The sequence below is a fragment of the Anoplolepis gracilipes genome, chromosome 2 (genome assembly GCF_047496725.1).
Source record: "Anoplolepis gracilipes chromosome 2, ASM4749672v1, whole genome shotgun sequence".
Lineage (NCBI taxonomy): Eukaryota > Metazoa > Arthropoda > Insecta > Hymenoptera > Formicidae > Anoplolepis > Anoplolepis gracilipes.
In genome coordinates, this window is record NC_132971.1 from 15,517,784 (window position 1) to 15,544,839 (window position 27,056).

Here is a 27,056-nt window from a genome sequence, read left to right on the forward strand (position 1 = left end):
AATAGGGGCCAGGGTATAATTGGCCGGCGTATTATTACGGCGGATTCAATATTAAATCGAGTACGCGGCACTGTTTTCTTCTCGTGTAATAATCGCCCCTCGCAACCGATTCTTATCCCCCTCACCTTGCGCGACAAGTCGCTAACTCGAGAGAGTATATCGCGCTTTTAGAAACTGCCAATATATAATAAATGCCGGATAGCCGGCGTAATCGTTATATGTAATGATACCTGACCTGACTGACGAGAGAGAGAAAGAGAGAGAGAGCCCTCGAGAAATTATTTCACATCACATCACATTACACCGGCACTGAATTGTTTCGACCCGTCAACGAATCCTTCGGAGAAAGAGAGAAGGAAGAAAGGCAAACGTTGCGTATCTATTCTGAAAGAGGGTAGAGACGAATATACTCGTCAAGCCAGAAATAAATCTGTGATGGCTTTTTTCTTTCTCTGACGTTCGGCTTTTCTACGTAATGCGCCGCATAATAAATTACGGAAATAAGAGAAGCTTGTTTTGAGTAACGAAGCGTGCATGATTAATGAGTGAATGTTGTATCGATAACTCGTAACGCTTTACGAACGACAAGTCAAATGGAACATCCGACGGGAGTTTAAAGATTATGACTCGTGTTTTCACCGCGCATTTAACGCTCAATATAGCTGTCTTGTTTTCATCTCATACTCACACCGTGCATTCAAAAATGTAAATTAAAACGTATACGTGATAATAAAATGTAATATTTTGATACTTTATTTTGATACTCTTATAATAGAAGACAAAATATCAAAAGACGTGTAGCATAGGTGTAAACCAATGTGCTTTTATTTCTTGACAATTAAGTGCATGCTGCGTTTCATCAGAACTGACATAAATTTCATACACCATGAGCTTGTATATAACTATATTCATTACACGCGTCATATAAAAAGGAAAGTAGGCACGCGGTTATAAAGAATGAAAGAGATCTTACAGCGTTACAACACGAACCTCGCCTCTATTTTCGTGGAATCAATCGATCGAGGTAATGTCAACTGAATCAGCGAGAAAATCATATCAGACATCTTACGTAGTCGCGTAATAAAATGAGAAAATACTCCGAGAAAAACTGGACTGACGCGATGCCGGTCAACGAGACGGCTTCAGTTTTCCACAGGTTTCACTCGCTCGCTATGCGCAACCCCGGACCAATTTGCATTTCGGTATCCCTATCCGCGCTCGACGTACCCCGAGGTGACAAATTATCCTCTCCGCGCGCATTGCGTAACGACCCCGGTACCGTTAGATTTACGGATCGGACGGCGTTCTCTCGCCGTGTTCTATTCCAGTGCGACATCCGCCAGTGAATTAGGAAAAGCAAGCCTCCCGCTCCCGCGAAAGGACGCCGTGACGATTTATGGCACGTCCTCGAGAATCGAGGGAACATTCTCTCGTTCGCTCATTTATGAATTTTTATGTAGAGGGAAGGATTCACATGCGTGGCTCTCCACGCATTTATTTATGCTTATTTACGAAGCTCTTTATCATCTATTAGGATAATTATCGCCAAGGAGCGGCGTCGTCTCCTTTAATATTTAATATCGCTTTCGAAAATGACATTAAGAAGAGACTTTTACTCGATATCATGATATTATGAAATATTGTAAATAATATTAATTTAATACACCGCGTGTTTCATTCTCGATCTTTGATAATTCCAAGATAACTCGAAATTTCAATATGCCCGATGATCAATCTATTTGTTTATTGGTACGTTTTAAACGTAACCTATGTACGTCACGTGGTCGTAACAGCGTAACTCACGCACCGACAGTCAACGATTACTCGAACTTCCGTCGTGACGATAAAATCGCTGACAGGCGCGACGGTAAGCATCCACTCGCGTGCTCGCAAACATTACCGCTTCTGGGCAACCATCTCCGCTGATCGCTCGTAATCTTTCCGCGACCACGACGATAATATATTTATGCGGCCTGTGTTGATGCGCGCACCGCGCGCAGAGAAACCGACCATGAACAGATTTCGCTCCCACGGCCCGTTCCACCAAATAGTGAAACAATAAATCCGAACGCGTGGGGGTCAACCCTCTTTACGAGCTCCTTATAGTCCGGGGATGATGCCCCTTTGACGATGCGAGGGCGCGGGTAGCCTAATATGTCACAGTCTGTCGCAGAGCACCCCGTCAAAGTTGGTCCTCGAAAACGAGGGCGGTGTTTCCCCCCTTCTCGTCGCTTCAAGGGTCGACTCACGATTAGATGCGCTTCTAATGGAGCGATTCAATAGTGACGATCTGATAAACCGATTCCACGCGTTCCTGGTCCCTAGGCTCGCGAATCGAATTAAGCATGATCCGCGTTTCTCAATCTCGTATTCCCGAGTGGGCTTTATAATATCGTCTTTGTGTAGATTGAATCCTCGCTAATATATTAGATCTTGATTTCGGCTAAAAATATCGACTAATGACGAAATAATACCCGATCCTCGCGCTCAATGACTCGGTCACTTTTAAAATATATAAATTCGAATCAAAATTTGCGCTTATAGAGTTGTATATATACAATATATATGTATATATGATGTGTCGAGAAAAATAATTTGCATAATTTCAAAACGCGCGATCCGCTGCGAGATAAGATGAACGAGCGCGCGTATCGCGAATCTATCGTGCGAAAGCACGATGAAGCAATAAATTTCGCCAGGTTGGCGCGGAAGACACGCGAACCATTTTGTTCGAGATCCGGACAACCGGTCGGCTCGCCGGTGCTTGTTATACCTGTGCACGTATAATGGTCACTTTCGCAATATCGGCTGCGTGGCTGCAGATACTAACGATACTATCGAAGCAACGATATCATTTTGTTTCAGTATTTTAAATTCGATACTTTATATAGATACTTGTATGTTTAATGTTATTCGTCATTATATTGTTGTTCGATTCGATAACATATGCTGCCCACGCATCGCATGTCGATGGAACTATGAGTAGCTGCAATGTGATTTACTCATGCGAGCTGAATCATCTCTTAAAGAGAAACGTCATCGGCGTGCTGCTCTATTAAATGTAAAATATTAATTATAAAAGCTATACGTAACATTGAGTAACAGTCATGTAGAAAAGAAGAAAATATCTCAAATTGCGATCTCTCCTAATAGACAACGTGAGAAATATTTTTAATGGTGCTCATTTAATAATACACTGACGTGCGTGTCGGTAAACTTTATCGCTCCGTTGGCGTCCAGTATCAACGCGCTATTAAAAGTATTTTTCACGTTCAATTATACACGAGCTTTTTCTAAACATATAAAACATGTGTGCCTATTTACATATGAGTCCATTTTTACATTTATGCAAATAACGTGTACGCTGTTTTTTTTTTCTCTTTATATAATATGAATCAGTGTATAATAATTCCTAAAGATCGCGATAGATATATATATATTTTGGCGATACAGAAAATATCTGGACGTTTCTAAATTTTTTTTTTTTTACTAATGTAATAACATAACAATACTAATTGATATTGTGCCTGCTTGAAAACGGATGTCCTTGTATCACGCGTTAACAAGCTAGAAGCGCAGATTCTTCTCAGGCACAGCAGGATTATATATACACATGCGACGATTATGGCTATTACGTGCATGTACCGATCGTAAAGCGTCTCGTTTGCGGATGCTAAAGAGGGAGGACCACTTAATTCTGCCTTTAAGGTTGCGAGCCTCTCGTGTGCGTTTTATCTCAAATTACGATTTATAAAAACCATGCAACATTTTTTTTTTTTTTTCGATGTTTGAATTTTTACAAAATACATGGAACTAATTTTTTTTTAAATTTGAATGCAGTACTCATAGCTCGAACGTATACTCGACTTTTAACGGATCGATGTCTCTTATTGATCGTGCGCGTTTGTGCCTTCTTACGCTCAGCAAACTAGACATACGCAACTAGGCAACACGGAGTCGTGTCTCGATCTATTCCGATGATCTTTGCGTTAACCTTTTGACATTATCGACTCGACGTTATACAAGTCGCTCCTAGTAGATCCTATTACATCCAGCATGGTCGACGTGGAGCTTTACGTCATAGACAACTTTGTGTGTTATCGCTAATAATCATATAACGCAACAAGACGATTATTTGTACATCTAATGAATCAATAATAGTATAAAAAATATTAAAAATATATTATGATAAATACATTTTATACGTTTTATATACACCAGAGTTAACTCGCTGACGTTCACTACCGCGTATGTCAAGCGCACATTCTTCGAGAATAAAGTCACCTGTTTCGCCACCAAGTAGATTTATAGTCTTGCAAGTTATGCTGACGGCGTGTTAAAATATGCTTATAGTCACCTACTTAAACATGACAGCTCTAAGAAAAATCATGAATAAAATAAAGCAGTGATTTTTAAAAAATGCAAGTATTCTACTACATAATTTAATTATTTACATTACATAATTATTCAACGTAGACTTTATTGATTACGGTGAAAAAAGATCGCGGATTTTAATTATCCAAGGAATTTGTCGTGATCACAGATTGCTGAAAGTTGCAGGTGCAAAAAAACTGAAGACGCGACCTCCAATCGCTGCTTGCGGAATCGTCGCGAAGCTTTACAAGTTCTCGAGCTATTTGCGAGACCGATCTCACAAACCACGCGCCTACATCTTTTTGCTCGGAATATTATAGCGTCGAAGGAGGATCGTGGCTCTCCCCGAGAGATTGGATCTTTAACCGCTTTACTTTAGCGGCAGCTGCGTCCGGCCGCCGTCGAGATGAACGGGTTCACGTGGTCTGCCAAAGGTGATTTAGTGCCGGTTTGTTGCCGTAACGCCGTCGGTAACACATCGCCCCATGTTCGGCGAAGTCGGCCGCTATATTACACGGCACCGGCGCGTAGAACGCGATGATCCAAGTTGGCAGAGAGAAAGAGAGAGAGAGAGAGAGAAAGAAAGCGGGTCGTCCGCCGCTAAATTACCTCGTCGGCTCGACCAGGTCGGCGTGCTTTTGTTTATCCTGTCAAACGATCCCGATAAGCCGACGATTAAAACGCGAGGAGGATCGGTACGCGGACGACTGGTCGCACGCGTCGATTCGCCGACGATACGCATCTATCGCGGGTCTAAACGGCCACGTCGGTGGCCGCCGATTAGACGTCGGTCTCGTTCAGCAACGATGATTGCCGACGACGCAGGTGCACCGACTACTGACATTCGACACTGATGGCCAATCGATGATATCGCGAGATATAACATCTCGACGTAATGTATCGTGCTTTTCCGATTCTCTCTTAATCTCTTCAACTACGAGAGAAGATGAGTTCGGCGTAATAAAAAGTCTGATTGTGTGGAAGATAAGGAGCAGCGCAAGAAAGAATGTCGCACGCTAAGATACGCTTCCTAATGTTATCGCGCGAGGACATCTTTATATGTCATTCTACCAAAAACAACACGCAAACATGTAGAATGTAGTAAAACCTGCTGCCGTGTACGCTGACATGTGCGTGTGTGTGTGTGTGTGTGTGTGCGCGTGTAACTTTCCTGCTACGAGCGCGTCATCGCGGCTCGATTCCGAAGCGAATCAACCTTCAAGGCCGGCGACCGTGTCGTTTCGCGGCGTCTGTTATCACCCCGAAAAAGCGCGCCGCGTAGATTTACCGAAGCGCCGCAGAATTCTTATGACTTTTTAAGTGAACGTAAATATTTGCAGGTGCAAAGCGCCGAGCTTCACGACAAGAGAGAGAGAGAGAGAGAGAGAGAGAGATTTCGCGCTCGTAATTTGCACGAAACGCAGACGCGTATCGGACGTATGTATCCGGCCCCGATGCAACTTTCCGTCGTAAAGTGGCTGTTTACAGCGATCTCACAGACGGAGCCGCCTGACGTAAATTTATCAGCTCGCGCGTTCGCTCGTTCACGAACTTTGTCGAGTTGCCGTACGTTCGGCCGGCTCTTTCGCGTCTCGTAAAACGTCTTCGTGGCTAAATTACGTCGTCTTCTAAACGACCTTCGTCGTCTCGGAAATGCATGCCGGCTGAATAATATCGCTCGAAAGCAGGTGAGTTGCAATCCGGAGCGGCGTGTGTGGTCGTTTCTTCGGGGGGAAAAAAAAGAGTCAACACTTTCTCTGGTAGAAAGTAATCGTATGCATATCGTGCGATAAGCGTCGCGACAAGAAAGAATAGCACCGCGAATCTTTCGATCTGACTTCAAAATGCATTCTCACCCTTGAATGCATCAAGTAAAAAAAAAACAAAAAAAAAAAAAACAATCTCGACAGCTTTGAGCGTGCACTTACATGAATTATTTACAGCCGTACGTGTATGTCGCGTCGAGGAGGCAGTTTGTCTTCGAAATTCAGTTCACGAAGCGTAAATAGCGCGATGGGAGAATGGGTGTGCTCGTAATTACTTTGGCGTGTTCTGACAGACGGCTGTCAAATATTAAGATGTACTCGTCGCCTTTATCGAACATTCGCCTTGCATTAGGAAGTTATTATACGATGCTTTAATTTCTGTTCCAGGAAAAGGCTTCCTTTACATTACTGCTAAAATTATCCTTCGCGCTTTATCGTTTAATGAAATACGCGGTACACCGCAAAATTTCGTAATAGTAAGTACACAACAATTGGAAAGTTTGACGAAGAAACTCTCTCTTATTGTTAGCGCATGAGAAAATCACTTCCAAACTATTTATACATATAATATATATATATATAAGTATATATAGAGTCAAAGGAATCTGATTTTCAAAATAAAATTAAAAAATTAAATCTAATTTAAATATTTATTTATTGTCATAAAACAATAGGATAAAATGCCATGTAAATATATTACTTGATCTTATTAATTTTTTTAAATTAAAAAAAATTTTTCACATTTATCACATGTTCTCCACATTTATCCTACATTACCTTAGTCTATCAGGCAGATTCGCATCGCTGTTTACACCATGTTATCTGGTATAACTACAATTTTTTTCTTGTATATTAGCCTTGAGTCCATTAATGTACAGGAAAAAATTATATTTATACCAGACAATATGGTGCAAACAGCGATACGAATCTGCGATAGACTAGAGCAATGTAGGATAAATACGGAGAACATTTGATAAATGTGAATGTAATATACTCAAATCACATTCTACATCCTATTGTTTTCTGACAAGAGATAAATATTTAAGTTATATTTCATTTTTTTATTTTATTTTGTAAATCATCAAGTTCCTTTAACTCACCTTGTATATAATTCTTATATATAGCTTGCGAATATTTAATACTGAAATGAGAAAGCAATTTTGAAAATGATAGCGAATATTTCCTTCTCTTCTTTTTTTCAATGACGAAGGACCGTCATTCAATCGATGGCGGGAGAGTCGTTTCTCTCTCGTTCCTCTCTCGTTTCGCGGCTCTCGCAGTAATCGAGAGTCATCGAGATCGTCGATGGACCGCTCCATCGTTTAAATGCTAATACAGGGCTAATTTATCGACCTATGATTCTGCCGAGCAACCCCGCGCCGATGCTATTTACACGTCGATTCTACGTGGAACTTTCGTAATTGAAAGAAAGCCGCCGACCGAGACCACCATGTAGCTGCGGCTATAAAACACGGAATATACGATAACACGGGGTGCTTTTTGGGTAGACTTGTCTAGGAGGGCAAACGAGAGATGGCCCAGTCTACCTGAACGGTTGATAAAGGTGTGCTTATGACTGCGTGCCTTTCACGCGTCATAATAAGGAGACCAAGAGCTTCGACGCACTATTCAAAAATTATCACCGCTACGAGTCCTCCTCACGACTTATACAATAAATAGTCTGCGAACGTCCACGAAAATGGAAACGCGTGCGTAGATGGACAAATTTATTTAACGCTTCGAAACCGAGTCCATCTGAACAGGAATTCGGGAGGGAAAAAACTATTTCTGAGATTAAAATATGTTTTTTACGACACGATTTATCAGACGTAGCTAACGCAATTTGTAACATATATAAATAACTAAATTGGAAAACATAAATTGCGAACAAAGGTGAAACAAATCGGTGTAATGCGAAATAATATTCTGTCCATTTGTATAAGTATTTAAGTCTTCCATATCATCATAAAAGATAATAACAATCACATATATATATATATATATATATATATATATAAATAAATAAATTTCTATTTCTTACAAACAATTGAATTAAATTTTTTCGGATTCTGTTCGAGTTACTCGAATAATTTTGTTAAAAACTTCGTCATTATTTTATCGCACCTTATTCTATAAGATCTTCCGCACATATCAGATTAAAATTGAATAGTGCATCAGAGAGTTAATCAACCTGTCCGACTTAGTCATCCTTTGACCGCTACCGCATAACGCTCTACCCCCATCTCGGTCAAATTGGTTTTATTTAGCCGAGTAGTGGCGAGTGGTGGACTTCACGGCGCAGAAAAGGTGGAAAGGGTTAACGAGAACAAAGTGAGTAAATATGGCATAGCGGTGAAGAATACATCGTTAATAAATAAGAGCCCCTTCGTAGCTACCTACCTACCCGCCGCCTACATCGCCATGAGGCAACTCCGTCTATATGCTAATGCACGGCTTCCGAAATACAATGTTTTGCGCTTTCCGTACAAAAATCCGACAAACTATGTTACGACTAAAAATTAAGTAATCTTTCATTTCGCTACTATAGAGATCAGTGAGCGATGATCGGTGTAAAGTATTTTAGAGATATTCTGACACGTGGTACATTTCGAAATTTTTATAATTTAACAACATTGATAAAAGATGAATCTTAAAAAATTAATAATTATTGCGAAGCGTTTAGTGAATATATAGATAAAATTGGATGCAATATAAAACTAAACGTCATGTGCGAAAAAATTGAATCATATTTAATTATGATAATTGAATGATTTTTTTTTAGACGAGAGTAAAATATTCAGCATAAAAATATGCTATTATTTCGGTGTACAAGAAAAATATCCGAATTTTTCAAAATGGATAGTCACAGATTTTTCTTAATGTAATAGGAAAAACGAATGAAAATTTATTTTTATAAAAATATACATCAAGCAAAATTATTTTTAAATATTTCTATTATTATTAAAATAAAAAGTAAAGTATTTATGTTTAGAATTTCAATTTGCAAAACATTAAAATACTATCCAATTAATCTAGAATTATTATTTTTATGTGTCTTAATACATATTCCATTAATATTGCTACTTATTTTGCTTTGTGATTATATAAAGTTTAAGATTTAACATGTGAAAGAATTACATTTTAATACATACACAACAGTATCAGATATAAAAGATACAAAACAATTCTGCTGATAAAAGATAAATACATATTGTTAATAAATTTGTATTCATATTTAGATATTTTTTCTCCTTCTTTTTCAATTAAAATTTCTTAATTATACGCAATTTCAGATTATTAAAATAGCATCCGAAGCATGAAAATTTTTCTGCAAATATAAATATTAATATAAGTGAGTTTTACACCGGAACGTAAAAGCAGGGAGGATAATGCCCGCCTGACAGTAAAACTCATACGCGTAGATAAAACCTGTGCAAAGATCTGCAGGTTTTTAATGGAGCGGGAATGTCCCCGCTCTTTAAAGCAGGCCACAATCTTCCCAAATTAGAAGCGTTCTGCGGCGAGCGAGCGCGGTAAACGACTAGCCGGGCGATAGATCGGACACTCCGGCGCTAATTGGCTGCGGAATTTTATGTACCACTAAATTACTCTATGCAAATGCAGCCGCTTCCGTCGTCCCTTCCGACGAGAGGGCATTCTCGAAGTACGTTCGCGCTCGCGCGCGCAATTTCGACGTGCCCTTCGGGATTTACGCTACCCTCATTATCCTAATGAAGACGTAACGCTTGAAAAACGAGTCGCCGATTTTTGCCGGAAACCGATCGCCGCTCATTACCGAGCCTCTCGTCGCCGAGTTTTCTCGTACATCCGCTTGAGATTCTTGAGAGAAATGCGCCAAAATAACCGGTGCATCCCCAAGTAAGGAAGGTCAGGAGGGTGCTGCGTTAACTGGCTACGAATTATAACCAGCCCGCGTAATGTCCGCTTAATATATTCAACGCCGGCGGGGGCGATGAATTTACGAGAGCTAATGAATTGGTAGTCTGTCCCTTCTTCTCTCCGCATCTCCTTCGCATCGCGAATAGCTCTCATCGATTCAAAACTCAAAGTCCTCGTTTATACTTTTCTCTCTTAGATCTCTGTCGACTAGAGAAACGATATCGAACTCTATATACATTCTATTTACATCCTCCACTTTACCCGGAAATCATTATAGGTCCAAGGGCGATTTGAGAAATTTGTCGAAGGTCCGTGGCGAAAAAAGAAAAAAAAAAAAAAAAAAAAAAACTCGATGCCGCCGTCGGGAGGAGGAGCAAAAAGGAGACGAAGTAGGAGATGCCTCTCGGGCAATAGGATAGCCGAATAAATTTGGATAGCTCCCTGTTTTGGCCCGGAGCCACGGGTTTACTCGACGTAGACACTCTCGGACGTACGATCGGTTCTTTCGTAACGCGGCGCGCGAGAAAAGAGGGGAAGAGGACTATGAGGGCTGAGAGGAAGAAAGGCGATATACAGGCGAGCCGCTCCTTTACGATGGATTTAATTAAAAAACATAATTTAGCAGGCAGAAGAGGATAACAGGTAGCTCGGCTCCGGTGGGAACTAACGGAGGTTCCGTCACACAGCGTAGCGCGCTGTTCGGCGCCGGCCTGCGGTCACTCATGAATAAGATTATTAATCCCGTCCTTTACAGAAAACCTTTTGTTTTCTTTTTTTTTTGTTTCCCTTCTCGCACGATCGCGCGCTCTCTCTCTCTCTCTCTCTCTCTCTCTTTCTCTTCGTGTTTCTTAATATCTAAAAAAAAATATTTATTGCGCGTGATTTAATTTATTAATAATAATTTGCGAGCGATGACATAAGACATGTTATATAATGCACATTAGTCAATCTCGTTAATTTAATTTCTAGAATTGATGAATCCTTGTATTATTATACATAGATACCGTAGATTTACCGAAAATAATTCAACACTACCGGCAGATTCTCTCTTCACGCGCGTCGTGAAAAATTAGCGTAAATTCGTTTATTCCCTACAAACTTTAGAGATTCGAGCGTGCCAACCATCGTTCTTCGTTAATGATCGCGGTCGCTGATACGCCGCATCGCTCGTCTACAATCAGTACGGCCGGTAAGCTGACTTACTGGGTGGACTCGCTTAGATGGGCCGAGTTAAAAATCCATTTGTCCGGGAGACGCCGGTCAGTGTCGCGCGCGAGATTAAAAGAGAGATACCGACGGGCAAGAAAGGCAGCGCCATTTTGTCGAAAGCAGGACCGACGACGACCTCGCGGCTAGCTTCTCTCCCGCGTATAATGGCAGTCACGTTGCGTGCGAATGTACAATTTCGTTCCATCGTTACCTCGGTCGATCGAGGGGTCCGTTCTGTTCGCAAAGCCGGAGAAACGGAGCGGAAGGAAAACGAGGTGCCAGTCGCCAGTATATATGGAAAGATTTTCACAATTAGGAAGAAAAAAAAAAAAAAAAAAAAAACAACTGTATGACCTGTATTTATACATAAAAAACACATTATTGTAAGTGTCGTACAACGCGGTGAAACTTTATCTCTTGCCACGTAATATCCGCGTCAATCTCACATAAATTCGCTTCTACTGAGCTTCATATATGTAGAATTTGCACAACACTGCGTGACTCATATGAACGTGCTACGTGGATAGCGTTATCACACACATTTAATTTTACAAATGCAACGAGGTTGGTCAGATAACATTAGTATCTTGCAAGTACGAAAAAAAATTTTTCTTTCCTATACTGTCAATGTTCACTTTTACAATATTTTTATAAATTAGAAGTCTTATACTTTTATACATGTCGTCATTAATTAATATATATATATATATGTAAAATATACGTATATATTTAACTTGATATGCATATCAATTTCAAACTTCAAGATAAGAAAAATGTAGAAAACAATAAGACGAGAGGGAAAGAGAAGGAGCTACTATGTAGGAAACGACTATATCGAAGTCGATTAATCCGATAAGGAGAAAGACGAGCGAGGCAAAGCGAACGTTTTTATAATCGCCGCCAATTATCTGCGAGACCAAAGTCGGGCATATACAACTTTAGCGCGCAACAGTTTCAAGGGGCACCATCGCTTCTTATCGGGCTGCGTGCCAGTACGGTTGCATGCGGAGGCTGATAAACAAATAATTAGCATTCGAAGTAACCCGCATTCGTATTATCGCCTGGCATCGCTCTCCTCGCCACAGAGGGAAAGAGGTATATTCGCTTAACTCTTCGTTGACGTATCTCTCTCTAGATGTATATACTCGTGCTAAGAACTCAAAGAGCAGGTTGACGTGCAACGGCATTCGTGCTACTCGCTACATTTTACCCGACTTGTACCTGGACAGAGTAATTAGCGCGGTATGGAAATCACGTTCGCAACAATTCGACCGTTCGATATCTAGGCGCGTTTTTTTTTCCCGCGGAATGTCTCACGTGTCCGCGTAGGCGTATCGAGATCGTAAAAAGAATGCCATCGAGATTGTTTCAGGCAAAAGTAATAATGCCATTTAAAATTATAATAAGCTTCAATGGTATATCGCGTATCTGTAACATGTTACAATTTGCATGGTAATAATAATTACATTATTTATCCGAGATAGTATATATTTTATGAATAATTTTACTTGACGCTTTTCTTTTTCGTAGCACGTGAATGAAATGTAATAAGTCTACGAAATGAATTACATTTTAAGATTAATTCCCCATAATATCTCAAAAAACATGTTTTCTCTCTAAATTAAAATAAAACGATAAAAAGGAAAGGGGAAATATACTATAAAAAGAAAATTGATACGAACCATAGTTAAATGCGTAAAAAATAGGAACTATAATACATGAAGAAACCGACCTGTAAAATTAATATCACTCCTCTTGAAGACTATTCAATGCAGGTGGATTCAATAAAAAACTCGACCATACATCTTTTTCGGAATTTTTGACATCGGAAACACTCGTTATAAAACAATCTCAGTGGGATCGACGCGATTACGCAAATCGGTAATAACAACTCTGGGGCGAATTACGTATCGCGCGTTTCGATTCAACGGACCATCGGGATACTTTTTCGTGCCAGAGCGGTACGTAATATCGAAATCTGTCGGTCGGTGGACGCCCATAATCGCCGCCGCGTCTAAATCGATCTAAAAAGAAGTCCAGGTCTGGGCCCATGGAAGAGAGAAAGAAGAAAGTCTTCCCCTAAGGGCGTATAATGACACTAAATTGCTGCTCCTATCCTAGAAGAGATCCAAGATTATTCGCTAAAAGTAATGAGACCCGGATAGACCGATCGCTCTACCTAGGCCGGTTTCATGCAAATTGTTCTCGAATCAAACGCAAGGTCGACATATGTTTTCCATGGTACAATATTAGAAGACCCGATACAATAGGGGACAATATTACGACATGGATATAAAAATCTGAAAAAGATCAAAATCGATTTACTTTAAATATCACGTGAATATGAGTTTTGAGTTGATAAGCAAGAAAAATAACAATTGTTGTTTTTCAATTATATATATATATCTTGATATAATATAATTGAACAAATTCAATAACGATGTATTATAAGATTTCAACGACTGCTCCTAAAAATTTGCAGAAACTCGTACTCTCTTTTACGCACGTGGCACGAAGAATTAAAGGGAACGCAATTTGCGCGCGAGCTAAAAATTAGAGCGGACGACAGGCAGAAGCAGACCAAGGGATTTTAGATAACGAACTTCATCAAAAGAGCAGCTCCATGCAAATCGCTCGCGGAGGGATGAAAGGACAAGGAGAGTGTCGGCTGCTACCGAAGAGCCGGAGGCTGAAGGAGAGAGGTCCTGGGGAACGGATTTGGACTCGGAGAGGTAAAAGCAAGAGGGTCCGCGGAAGCGGCAGGAAATTAAGGTCTGGAGGGCCGCGCGGCCATTAGCAGTCGGCGCCATCGAGGCGACACGCCCCCACGTGGATTCAACCTTGCGCCAACAACACCGGCGAAAGACAACGAAACGCGCGCACCCCTCCAGGATAGTAACGACGAGAGAGAGAGAGAGAGAGAGAGAGAGAGAGAGAGAGAGGCAGCGAGAGAGAGAAAAAAGGAAAAACGGAAGAGTCGCGACCGCTTCGTGCTCGATCTATCTTTCGAAAAGAGAATCTTCCTACTCGGTTGCCCCGATCGTTCATCAACGCGTACAACAAATATCTCGCTCATATTTCTTCAAAGTAACATGATCGATATTGCTACAATACGGTCTCGTTATTTAGAGACGCGCTCGTGTACGAAGGGTAAAGATCTTTCGCGACTCGGTGCCATTAACACAAGTAATAATGAGCTAAATAATTAAGCGTTAAAACGCGTGGATGTTGCAACTATTTATATTTTGAGAACATTACAGCGGACTAGCGGTATTACTGTAATTTATACTCGAACGTGGCAAGGTATAGTATTGAGCAAAAGTCATTATTCCGAGGAAATCTCTGAACTGTGCGCGATTGCTCCCCGTTACGACATTCTCGACGAATGAGAGCGCTCGTTGACGCTCGGAGATCGAGGAGGGTGACGACGAGAGAATCGCGGAGGGTTGAAAGGAACGAAATCGTCTCTCCCGCTTTTACGTCGAAAGGGTGGCGGTAGCGGGGAGAGAAAGAGAAGGAGGGTAGCTAACGCGCGGCAACGGAGATCGCAACGGGGTTGAGTGTCTCTCCGCCAGTGTACGAGCCACGCCCTCTTCAAGCTCGATGAGTGCAGGTTGTAGGCAGGCCACGTATCGATCCGCCGGGACAATATGACAGTGGCCTGCGGAGACAACGACGTCCCTCGATCAGCTCCCTCCGGTCTCCAATCGCGGTACCGCGCTCTCATATCACTCGTCCTCCATTGCGAATCGCGCTTTATCTCGTTCCCGTCACGTCTCACAATCAGGATCATTGGCACTTTTTTCTTCTGTCACTCTGCAGCAATAAGCGAATTTCCTTTCGTAACGAATATATCAATAATTTCTTACAGTTAATTTCGCGCAAAAGATTTGACTCCGATTGAACAAACAAAAGTGTGATCTTGACGTCAATTATTTCTAATAATAAGTAAAAAATAAATGCACGATATAAAGCTGACGAAGCATAAAGAGTATACTCGACGAGAGACCCGGATCCTTCGCGCTCCTCCTGTCGGCGCGCTTGAAAGGGGACCGACGTGAAATGGGCACCGATAGAATCCTTTGTTTTAGTCGCGTGACGTCACGCCCCTCATAGCCAGCTAGGACTAATAATGCCTCGAGCTACGCCGCGCATAAATTAAAACCAAGAATCCTCTCACTCGTCTCGCCTCGTCCTGTCGTCATGTGCGCCGACTCCGGGATCCTTTTTCCGAGAACTCGTTCGCATCGAGGCGTCGTCGCGCGATTGCTCGCCGGCCGGTGCGATGAGGTCAGGGAAGCGGCTCGATCGCTGAGCGTTGATCGTTAACGAGATCGAGCACTCGACGGCGGAAAATAAAGCGCAAACGTCGGCGATCGTTCGAGCACGAGCCACGTGACAGCTGAATACAAGGGAGGTTAAAGACCCGACAGCGAGGGTGCGAAGCAACAAACCGTGGGGTGTCTACCGGTCGAGCTTAGCGGCAAACCGCATCCGACGGCCGTGTCAAACTTTCGTTCCCCTTTCTGCTTGAGAAAGAACCCTTCTTCATACATCAGACGAACGAGCCGTGCGTCGACGATCGGTATTTTATGCGTGCACGTTAACGAAGACATCGAGACTCTAGTTTGATTCTCTGAATTCGGTTAATTCTCCTTTTCAGCATGCAAAAGAAAAGGAGAATTTCTCCGGTTTAATTAAATAATATTTCTTTTTATGGATTAAACATTTTTGTTTCGATTAAAAGAAACGCAAGTTTACAGAAAACGATTTAAAAATTATTTCAAGTCGTCGTCGAATTACGCAGACAGAGAGATAATTAAAAGAATGAGCCGCGCGAAAAAAGTTGCTCCGTGTCCCGTAATGGAACGCCACGCAAAATTAGTCGGCGCCCTTTTCTGCTTTCCTTGTAAAAAGTGTCGGTTCCCGAGAGCCATTGACCGCGATCTCCAAGCACCTGCCGCGAGCCGGGTGTGTAAAGTTGGCACTTCTAGTTATGTTACGATACCATAGTTTTGTTAAAAGATTTTTAGTTATTCAGAAAATAAAAGTTTTCAATAATTTTTAAAAATAGTTCTATTTATTACAACAATGAAAACAGATTTCGAAATATAGGTATGTCAATTTCACGATTTTTGACACATTGAATCAAAATTAAATAGTTTTAAATATCTTTTTAAAAAGTTCTGTGATTTTTAGTCTAAAAAATTTACTTCAAATATTAAAGATATTTTGAAAATCACGAGTTCTGATTAAATATGTTGAAATTTTAAATTACATTACATACAGATGTCTATTTAGAAAAATTAAACGATATTAATTTTAAAATTTTGATATTTCAAAAACTATAATTAAATTTTGTGATTTTTACGACTGTCGAGTGAAATTCAGAATTTGCGGTTAGAAATTATGATCAAAATTGGTAATCGTAGGCAATGGAGCGCTGGTATGTTTGTTAACAAAAAATTAAAGGATAAAATTATGATTTGGGGAAAAGCATATTTGAGGTATTTAATAATATAAAGAAAACATTCTAAGTTTTTTTTACATATAATGTGAGAAAATAAACATTAATTGACAAAAATTACAGTACGTACGTTTCGGCTTGTTTTCAAGCCATCTTTAGCCATCGGTGGAGCGTACCACACCCAACAAAAACAATAACAAATACATTACGCGTCCCATAATATATTCGAATTATTTGATTAAAAACACGAATATGTACTATCCAATATTTACACTTTAGTTCATAAGCGAAATCTGTTTCAAATCACTTTTTAATGTTTAACGCTGAAGACGGCTTGAAAACAAGCCGAAACGTACGTACTGTAATTTTTGTCAATTAATGTTTACTTTCTCACATTATATGTAAAAAAAAACTTAGAATGTTTTCTTTATATTATTAAATATCTCAATTATGCTTTTCCCCAAATCATAATTTTATCCTTTAGTTTTTTGTTAACAAACATACCAGCGCTCCATTGCCTACGATTACCAATTTTGATTTTTATAGGGAGCTTGCTTATCTTAAATTAGAAATTATGATATTATGATTTTTCAAAATACTTCGTAAAAGTATATTAATTTAAAAAATTTGAAAATTTATTTTGAAAATTGCAACACTTAAAACTGTTCAATTTTTGCATTTTGAAAATTCAATATTGCAGAAACTATAATAACATGCGGTTTTTGCGACTGTACTAATCTCTGTGTCTATTTAAATAAATATCAGAACTCTGTTCAGAACTATTTAATCTTGATGTTACAAAAATCGTAAAGTTGGCATCCTTACTTTTCAAAGTATATTTTCATTTATTATATTTAAAAAAAATTATTTTTAAAAATTATCAAGATCTCTTTCTTTTAAGAGTTGAATGACTCTCAACATATGGCATCGTAATATCGTGCCAACGTCATACTACATCCGTAATACACGCACGTTGTTAACACATTGTAAATTGATGACAGAAGTTATATAAATTCCCCGACATTTGTCAGGCACTTTTTTCGGCAAAGAATTAATGATTATATTTCGAATTATAAATATACATATAAATTGAATGCTCGATAAACAAGACTTGAGACTGGAATTATACTTATCGCGTGATACAAAACAATATATACGTTAAAATAAATAAACACTTTTACAATGAAATTATGACTGAGCATAGATTTCATTACAATGTTACAGGATCATCCGTCATTACGAGGCACGCCTCTCGCCATGCTGGCGGCTCAATGCAATAAACTGAACAGCAAAAGTCCGCCACCACTAGCGGACGCAGCGGTAGGCAAGGGTTTCCATCCTTGGAAGAAGAGCCCACAGAGCAGCGGCAGTTCGCCGCAGCATAGCAGCGGCAGTGGCGGGGGAGGTGGCGGCAGCGGAGGTGGAGGAGGTAGCGGCGGGTGCACAACGACGGGAGTGAGCCAGAGACCGGCGGCAACGAGCAGCGCCGGCAGCACGACCGGCGGTTACGCCAGAGCGCCAGTGACATCATGCGCCTCGACCGCGCCGCAATACGGTAGCGAGTTATACTTTCCTGGGACAGCAAGCGCTCAACCGGCTGGCGATCCGCATCATCATCAAAGCAGTCTCTTGGGCAAGGTCGAGGGTGCGACCTTGGGCTCGGTATACGGCAGGCATCCATACGAGTCGTGGCCGTTCAACGCGATGCCAGGCGCGACTCACGGCGGAATCAAAGCGAGCGATGGTTGGTGGGACGTGCACGGTGCCGCGACCGCCGGCGGTTGGCTGGACGTGAGCGGCACCGTCGGCGTCGGCGTCCACGCGGCGCAAATGGCCAATTACTCGGCCGACTATTCGACAAGCCTCGCGCTGGCCGGTAATCACTTGCTGACCACGGCCACGACAGCCGGTCATAATCTGCTACAAGACACGTACAAGTCGATGCTACCGGGCGGACCACCCGGATTCGGGCTCCATCATCACGCGGCCGCGACAGCCGGCGCCGGTGCCGGAAGTCCGCAGGGCGGCGGCGGTGGCGGCGGAGTCGGCGGCGTTGGGGGCGCCGGCGTCAGCCAAGCGCCCTCGCCGCGCTCACAGAGACGTTACACCGGTCGCGCTACGTGCGATTGCCCGAACTGTCAAGAAGCCGAGAGACTCGGTCCTGCCGGCGTGCACCTTAGGAAGAAGAACATCCATAGCTGCCACATACCTGGTTGCGGAAAGGTCTACGGGAAAACGTCGCATCTGAAGGCCCACTTACGGTGGCACACTGGTGAGCGACCGTTTGTTTGCAACTGGCTTTTCTGTGGCAAGCGGTTCACACGTTCGGATGAGTTGCAGCGGCACCTTCGAACCCACACCGGCGAAAAGAGATTCGCCTGCCCGGTCTGCAACAAGCGGTTCATGCGCAGCGACCATCTCGCGAAGCACGTCAAGACCCACAGCAGCAGCAGCAGCAGCAGCGGCAGCAAGGGCAAGGGGGGAGCGGGGAGCTCGTCGGCCGAGTCCTGCTCCGACAGCGAGGACAACGGGAGTCAGCAGAGTCCCACTTCCAGCTCGGTGCCGCAGCCGCAGCCGCCGCCGCAGCCGGCGGCTCAGGCCCAACAGCAGCAGCAGCAGCAGCAGCTGGCGGCGGCGGCGGCGGCGGCAGCGGCGGTAGCGGCGGCGGCGGTGGCGGCGGGCCAGGACACCACCAGCAACACCACCTCCCCCCAGACCACCTCCAACACTCTCGGCCATCAGCCGACAACACCCATGACCCCAATACAGATGACCCCGCCGCCTCTGACCCCACACCATCCCCACCACCCGCATCTCCCGCCTCTAATGCACCATCCTCATCATCACGCAACCTCCGTACCGGCGGCCCACCATCCGCACGCGGGGATGAGCATGCACTGAGCCCGGTGGGGCCCGGAGCCGGTGCCTGCAGTACCGCTGCCGCAACGGCCCTGGGCTCCCCCCTATCCTACCCCCTCAATCTAAACCTTATGCAGAATCATGCGACCATTAATCCGGCTATCGCTCATCACCACCATCAGCAGCACCAAAACCATCATCACCACCACCATCATCACCACCAATCGCACCAACAACAGCACTCGCGACAAAACAATTCCTACTCTGTGCAACAAAATCCTGGCACGCCGGGGACCGCGCAGACTCCCTCACCCTCGTCCCCTGCGCCTGTACATAGTCTCTAAGCCGTTACGAGCGCACTCGCGTCCGACAACCGGTCACAATCCACCGCACGTCCGTCCGCCGCGTTCATACACGCAGGCACGAGTAATATACACACGTAGACACAAGAGCATACACGAAGATACACACGAATCTGGCTCCCCCGTCCTGGTTCCGAATATGGAAAATGGTCCCCGTAACGCACGCACGCGAATTTTCAGGATTTTTTTTTCTTATTTGTACATAATATATATATAGGGTGTGAAAGAGAGGGAGAGAGAGAGAGAGAGAGAAAGAGAGAGAGAGAACGAAAGAGAGAGAAATGATATATTAATTAAGCGGTGTAATGTTGTGTGTAAAAAAAAAAGTAACAAGTATAAATATATAAATATAAAAATATATATATATATATATATATATATATATAAAAATATATATATATATATATATATATTACATATACATAATATGCACTGTCGCGTTGTACCATACACCGACAAAACATTTCGCGCCCCGCCGACTCTTCTCTTCCGCTTATTTTCGGAAGGCAAGAGACGGAACGAATTAAGAAGAAACGACCGTGGAGTATGGACACGGACAGGTTCCAAACGATTTCATACCACGCAGGGCCTTGAGCATTGTCTAATGAGAGGAGAGAGTGAAAGTGTTTTCCTTAGTGATTTTACAATTCTTTCCAGGCAATTTGTTACGTTTGGAACTTGGAACAACTCATATCAGCCCACCCTTCGGATGTAGTAACGCGCACTATTATCAATGAATTATTATTATTATTAATTATTATATTAAATATTAATTATTATTATTAACTTTTTTCTTATTACTGTATTTTATTATAAAAATTATAAATTCATTTTAAAGTGAGAAAGAGGAAATAAATAATGCTTTTATGAATAATGATTCTATTTGATCGAACTTTCACTTTATCCATGAAACTCGTCCTTTCGCTGTCCGATTGTCGATTATAAACCTGTGAAATGATCATTCCTATCGACTCTCCCAGACTCGACTTTTGCTCTTTATTATTGTTGATATTAAAGAGTGATTCATCAGAACATAAAGGACTATTTGAATCAATGCTTTGTTATCCTTTCTCATTTGCTAAACGTAATCTCTTTCACATAACAATAAAAAATAAGTTTATTTATAAGTTTATCTCGCGAGTATAATATGTATATGTGTATCATGGATGTTTTAATAATAATTTTTAATTTTTAATTTTATTGATAATTCATAGATCTAAGTATTTGTGTAAAGAAGCCTGACGGATAGCAAGTACTGTCGACATATTAAAAGGCTTCGAGTGTCGAGAGAGCGACAGAGCACGAGCGGGACACGAGCTCGTGGGACGATGTTATCGCACGGGCTGTTAAATCCCGGATCCTACCAACCGTGAAATGTCCCGTCATAACATCAGGTCTCCCTCGCTATGTGGGTCGTGCAATTTTATTTTCCCGCTCCAGGATTTTATTCCGATCTTCGCTCCTTCTTTTGGAGATTTGCCGATTACGCGACGACGGGCGTAGCTTCGCGAGCGCAATGGAAATGCGTCCGATATATATTATAACTTCAGCTCTCGATCTTATTAGCGAGAATGACTCGGCTCGCTCTTCTCGGGCCTAAACAAGTGGAGTAGCTACGTCACGCGATCATTACGAACTCCTACAAAGTCGATTCTCCGCCGGCCGGTCATAATTGATTACAACATGCGCAATGTTCTTCAAACAATGACAGGAGTTATTCGTGTCACGAAAAAAACTGCACGTTTTTAAAGATAGATACATCATCATTAATAAATTAACGAAAGAATCGGTTAAAGGAAAAACAATTTCTCAACAAATCTAAATAAAATATCTATAAAGAAAAAATTTTCTAGAACCTATGAAGAAAAGATTTTAAAATTTTACCTAAGACGGAATTTCATCAAATAAGAGTCGCGACATTCGACCGGTTTGACGTGGCGACGTCGCAATAGACAATTTTCGAGCAGGACGTCGTAAACTGGATCAATATGGCAGAGATTACGAAATAAGATCGTTATGCAAAACAGTCGGAGGGAGTCGCGCCGGGGTTACGCCGCAGCAATTCGCGGGGAGGAAGGGGGAAGGGGGAGAGGAGAGTGCGGTTAACGTATAGCGGCAAGCGTGCAGGCCCGGGGGATGGCTTTTTCGGTGATTTAACCAAGGAGGGTGAACGTTTGTTATTCAATTTGCAACCCCCTCGGTACCAGCCACTGCTCTCACCCCTCTATCCACAGATCATCGCGCCTTTACGACCATGGCCGTACGTTTCTAATGCAGGAAGCGTTCCTCCTTACCCGGGATATAGCGATTGGTGGGTATTCTACTCCATTTCGACGTTTCATTCTTCCGCACTTACGTGACTACTTTATTCCCTGTCTCATTCTTTTCGTTTCATGACAAGTTGACAACGATATCATCCGTCCATCTTCTACTGTACTTAAAAGCATTGCGAAGAGAGCTTAAAAGGCACAATTTAATTGTAATATAACAATAATGCAATGTCATTATAAATTCATCAAAAATTCTTCAAAATTTCAAAATAAACTTACAAACAATTAATCTCTTTATTTTATATAATTATCTTCCGCAGATCTTTGTTCTTTTTAAAAACACATCATATTACACCTGAGATATTCTAAAAATAATATAAATACTAATGTAAAAGAATTATTATTTTTTGAAATATAAAAAATAATATATTAATCATTATACCTTTAATATATGTATTTTATCATGAAATGAAGAAAAATAATTTTTGTGGTATATTATAGATATATTGATAGTCTCTTACATATATATATCTTATATATTATATTTATGGGAATTATATGATTTAATACAATCATATTTGATTAATTCTGAGGCAAAACATCAATGTCAATGTATCATCATGATTAAATTTCCTCGCCATTTGCGCTCGAATTTATGTATATGATATACTTATGCACACGCAATAATAAATTAAAGGGACAAATTCTTTTCAAGTGAGATACATACGTTTGTTCTGCTGGGTTGCTAGTGAATAATTAGGCGCGTGCGAGTGTCACGTCCGCGAGATCGTTCTCAAGACTCGGGGTCATTAGATCCGTCTGTTCTTTCGAACGGCGGTTGCGATAATAAAGGTCGCGCACCGTCACTAGACAAAGACACCGCTGTGCGATTAATTTCACGGCGGTGCGCCCCATCGCGATACAATTGAAACGAATGGAGCGGCGGGAGCGCTTTTATGAAGCCGGCGGAACGACACTTTGCTCGCGAACCCGACCCCGTCCCGCTTGGATCGCGTTCATCATGATTTATAAATGGATCACGAGTAACAAAGATGTAGATTACACAACCGGAAAAATAAAACGTGTTATGAGAACGATACGATAAATCTTATACTTATGTTTGTCCGGTATTTTACAGATTATTTATTAATGTATGTAATAATATGTATATATATATGTAATATGAGAAGGAGGAAAAAAAATTATTTAACTAATAATAACTTATATTATTGAAAAGTTGTAGTTTATTTTCAAGTTTGTTTATCGACTTTGTGTGACTTGCTATCAATATTCCTATATCGCACGTATATTAATATTGTCTCTGCAGTGATATTATATCTATATAATAATTAATTAATATAAATATATAATTATATAAATTCAAGTTCCAATATTTATCAATATTCCTATATCGCACATATATTAATATTGTCTCTGCAGTGATATATCTATATAATAATTAATTAATATAAATATATAATTATATAAATTCAAGTTGCAATATTTTGAAGCTTACATCGATTGTATCAGAAAAACAATGGAGCAGGAATAATGTTCTTTTTTCATTTTAAAATAAATAAATCGAGTCAGAAGACAAACGCAAAATCATAATCAGTTTAATTGAATAAGATAAATTATCGCGAACAATAAAGTATCAAGTGAAGAAGAAAGAAAACTGAATGATACTATGAAATCCCACATTCGTCCATAATGTCGGCAAGGTTTAGTGAAAAAATGCGAACAAAGGAGACCGAAAGGTTCATCGTCTCTCGCCCTTTCGTGGTCTGTTAACAAATCTTACGATCCTAACGACTTGACTTTGGTTTGGGGATACTATGGTTTCGTATTTACAAAAGCGAAACCGCCTCTTTTTCAAACCCACCGCAAACTAGAGCTACTAGTGAGAAAAAGTGAGACACATAGGTACTTCTTACATAAACTAATTGCAAGCTAATATATAATAAAGAGCGGGTTTTTCATCACTGCGATAGAGTATTATTTTTCATAAAAAGTATAAAAGAGTAAGAATTTTAATTAAGTGTGTCGGATAATATGTCTGATCTCTAAATTTGCTACATTATTATTCGTGAATCACGACGGCAAGCGTAACCGATTTGCCGAATGTGCCAACAGATTAGTACGCTAATCCGAACCAGTTGTAAAGCCGAGAAGAGAGGACCATAGAAAGAGAAGACTAACGAGGCTATGGTTAGACCCATGGTTTATAGACATATGGTTAACACAGTTACGTGTAGTTTGCTTGGAAAAGCCAAGGAGACACATGCGTGAGGCTAGTACGCGTTTCAAAGGCCGTCGTTTTCGGGCGCACGCAGACACGCGCGTCGCACACGTGCTCACGAGAGAGAAGCACGCGAGTCTTGTTACCAAAGTGCCGCGCGTTGGAAAAAGCTGTCGCGCGATCGGAAAGTCGGCGTCTGTAAAATCAACTTGAACCTAGATAGATATATGAGAGTCCTTTGAATTTTAGAGACCGCCGATCCTATTACCGGATACATGTACTGTGACGAGAAAGTGTAATTTATTATCACGCAACAGCCTAAAAAAATCCTGTGTGTATATGCAAAGTAATTTGGGGATAGATGGATTATTATTTGACTTAAATTTTTAAAACATGAGCCAGATGGTTGTATGTTTGATGTTTTAATTACGTTCAGTTCGATTAATTAATGATATTTTTCAATATCATCAACCTTATATATACCATACAATTATGATTTAAATTTAAAGTGTTTACACTTTTTCATAAAAAAAAAAAACAGAAGAAAATTAATTTATTCCAATATTCAATATTTATTGCAATATTCTAAATATTATATATTATATTTTTCTATGTATGTAATAGTATTGAATTATCCGTCTATATATTAAATTTGTTTAATCAAATAATTTGATCAACTGTGTTGTTGATGAAAAAAGTTTAAAAATGATTTTTATCTCTTATCTCTTTTATCTCTAAATTGGATCAATTTTAATGAACATATTTATTTCAAATAAACAATAGTTTTAAAAAAGACATTTATTTTTTCTTCAAACTTTTTTTCATAATTTTAATTAAATAATAAATAAATCAAAGATAAATTACATAATTATTTTTTGTGTAAAAATAAAAAAAACAATATCTGCAACATATCAATGAAAGAACATTCAACTCGGAAATGGTTTGCGTCTTAAATGACAAATATATATTCAAAAATGTTATTCAAACTATTGTATTATATAATAAGATGTTAAAAAACGTTAATAAAACGCAAATATCAAAAGTATGTTTCCACATTGCAAAACACGCTTTGCATAATTAATTCAAGAATAATAAATAAAATAATAAATAAAACAACATAATAATTTATTCTTTTTAAACAGCAATCTGTTATTTATGTATCCAAATTTAACAACTTTATTAAAAAATTTAAGTCTAATATTTAATCCCTCATTTTATCATTTATTATTAAAAAATTGCTTAATTAATAATTTAATATTAATGTCAAATCATGATTTATTTTTAATCAAAGCATGTTTTATTTATTTTTTTTTCTCTAAGAGAAATATATTTAATCCGTTTTGTTCTCATTTTTCAATCAAATTGAATCAAGCTTTAATCAAAAGGGTATGTTAGATTGTATGTGTATGTGTAATGTTTTAGTTAAACAAATTTAAAAGTAAATTGCGATTCCAAACACACTTGTTTTTATTTCCTATAATATTTTTTAACGATCCATGTATCTAGAAAATATTATATGGATGTTTAAGTATTTTACCTATGTATTGTTAATGTGACGACATTATATTTTTATATTTCTTATATGTTTTCCTGCGGAATAAAGCATTTATAACAATCTTGTATCTTTCTCTCTCGTGATTGAAATAATAATCTCGGAAATCGAACAAATAATGTCATCCTACACGTGCGATCGGCGCAATCTCGTGTTCGACATTGTCGAACAGCCGTCTAATGGGCAAACAACACCGAACATTCTGACGCTGTCATAACGAGCGTTGGTCCGATCACCACCGCTACGCATCGCAGAATAGGACAGGCTGAGGCAACTCTCTCGTAACGCAAGACTGATATAACATTACCGTCCGATTCGAGTTAATTGCTCGTCGTTAAAGGTCATTAAAGTATCTGGTTGTTTCACGCGACACTCGTCGAGGGACTGCTTCGGGGACGCGGCGGTTTATTCCTCCGTGCCGGCTAACGAACGAATCGTGTCGCTCCCGCAATCACCTCGTTACGCAAGCTTTCGCCTAATTGAAGCGAACGACGGTCGACTAATTATTAAGCGCTGTCAATTTCGATATCAATTCATTATTCGGTCGCGATTGACGTATCCGACCGATGTACCGGAAGCGAGCGCTCCGCATCACGATTATTATGCAGCTGTTTTTAATCATCCAAGTTTAAAGAGTTGGCAATCGCGCGCAATTAACTTACTCGAATGAACGAAAGACACTTGTATTGCATTTGTCGACGCTTGACATTAATACGTAAAATATTTCAAAGTTGAACGATTAAATTTCATCAGTATGTTCTGTTATATAAATAAAAAATAATTTTCTAAAAATATATGTTGAGAAACGCTTTATTAAAATGTTATAACGAAAATATCAAACATGACTGATTGCAAATTGGTGATTATCTAATCCATTTTATTTATATTTATTATTTGAAATTATTGTTGATCAGTTTCAAAATTAGTTTATGGTATCAGTACAATAGTATAATTTCATATTAAAATGTCACGAATGTTGTCAAAGAGTACGCGGATATAATTTTTGTGTATAGCTTTTGCAACGGATTAATTTTAAAAATTTTGCACTACTCATATAT

At 40.2% G+C, this 27,056-nt stretch overlaps 2 protein-coding genes across 6 annotated transcripts in view; one reads left to right on the forward strand and one right to left on the reverse strand.

The window, feature by feature from the left end:
- Sp1 (transcription factor Sp8) overlaps positions 1-20,723 on the forward strand; it is a 93,440-nt gene extending 72,717 nt beyond the window's left edge. For 4 of the 5 annotated variants that reach the window (XM_072910901.1, XM_072910900.1, XM_072910895.1 and 1 more), the window contains exons 2-3: positions 17,941-18,988; positions 19,057-20,723. In XM_072910901.1, coding sequence (XP_072767002.1) covers positions 17,974-18,988; positions 19,057-19,919 — 1,878 coding nt within the window. In that variant the 5' untranslated portion in view covers positions 17,941-17,973 and the 3' untranslated portion in view covers positions 19,920-20,723. Of the gene's footprint in view, positions 1-11,609; positions 13,982-17,940; positions 18,989-19,056 lie in introns of those variants that run through there. The other variant, XM_072910899.1, reaches the window with a different exon arrangement.
- Positions 1-27,056, reverse strand: part of LOC140676151 (uncharacterized) — a 107,461-nt gene that overhangs the window by 54,692 nt on the left and 25,713 nt on the right. The gene's annotated exons all lie outside the window — the stretch shown is intronic.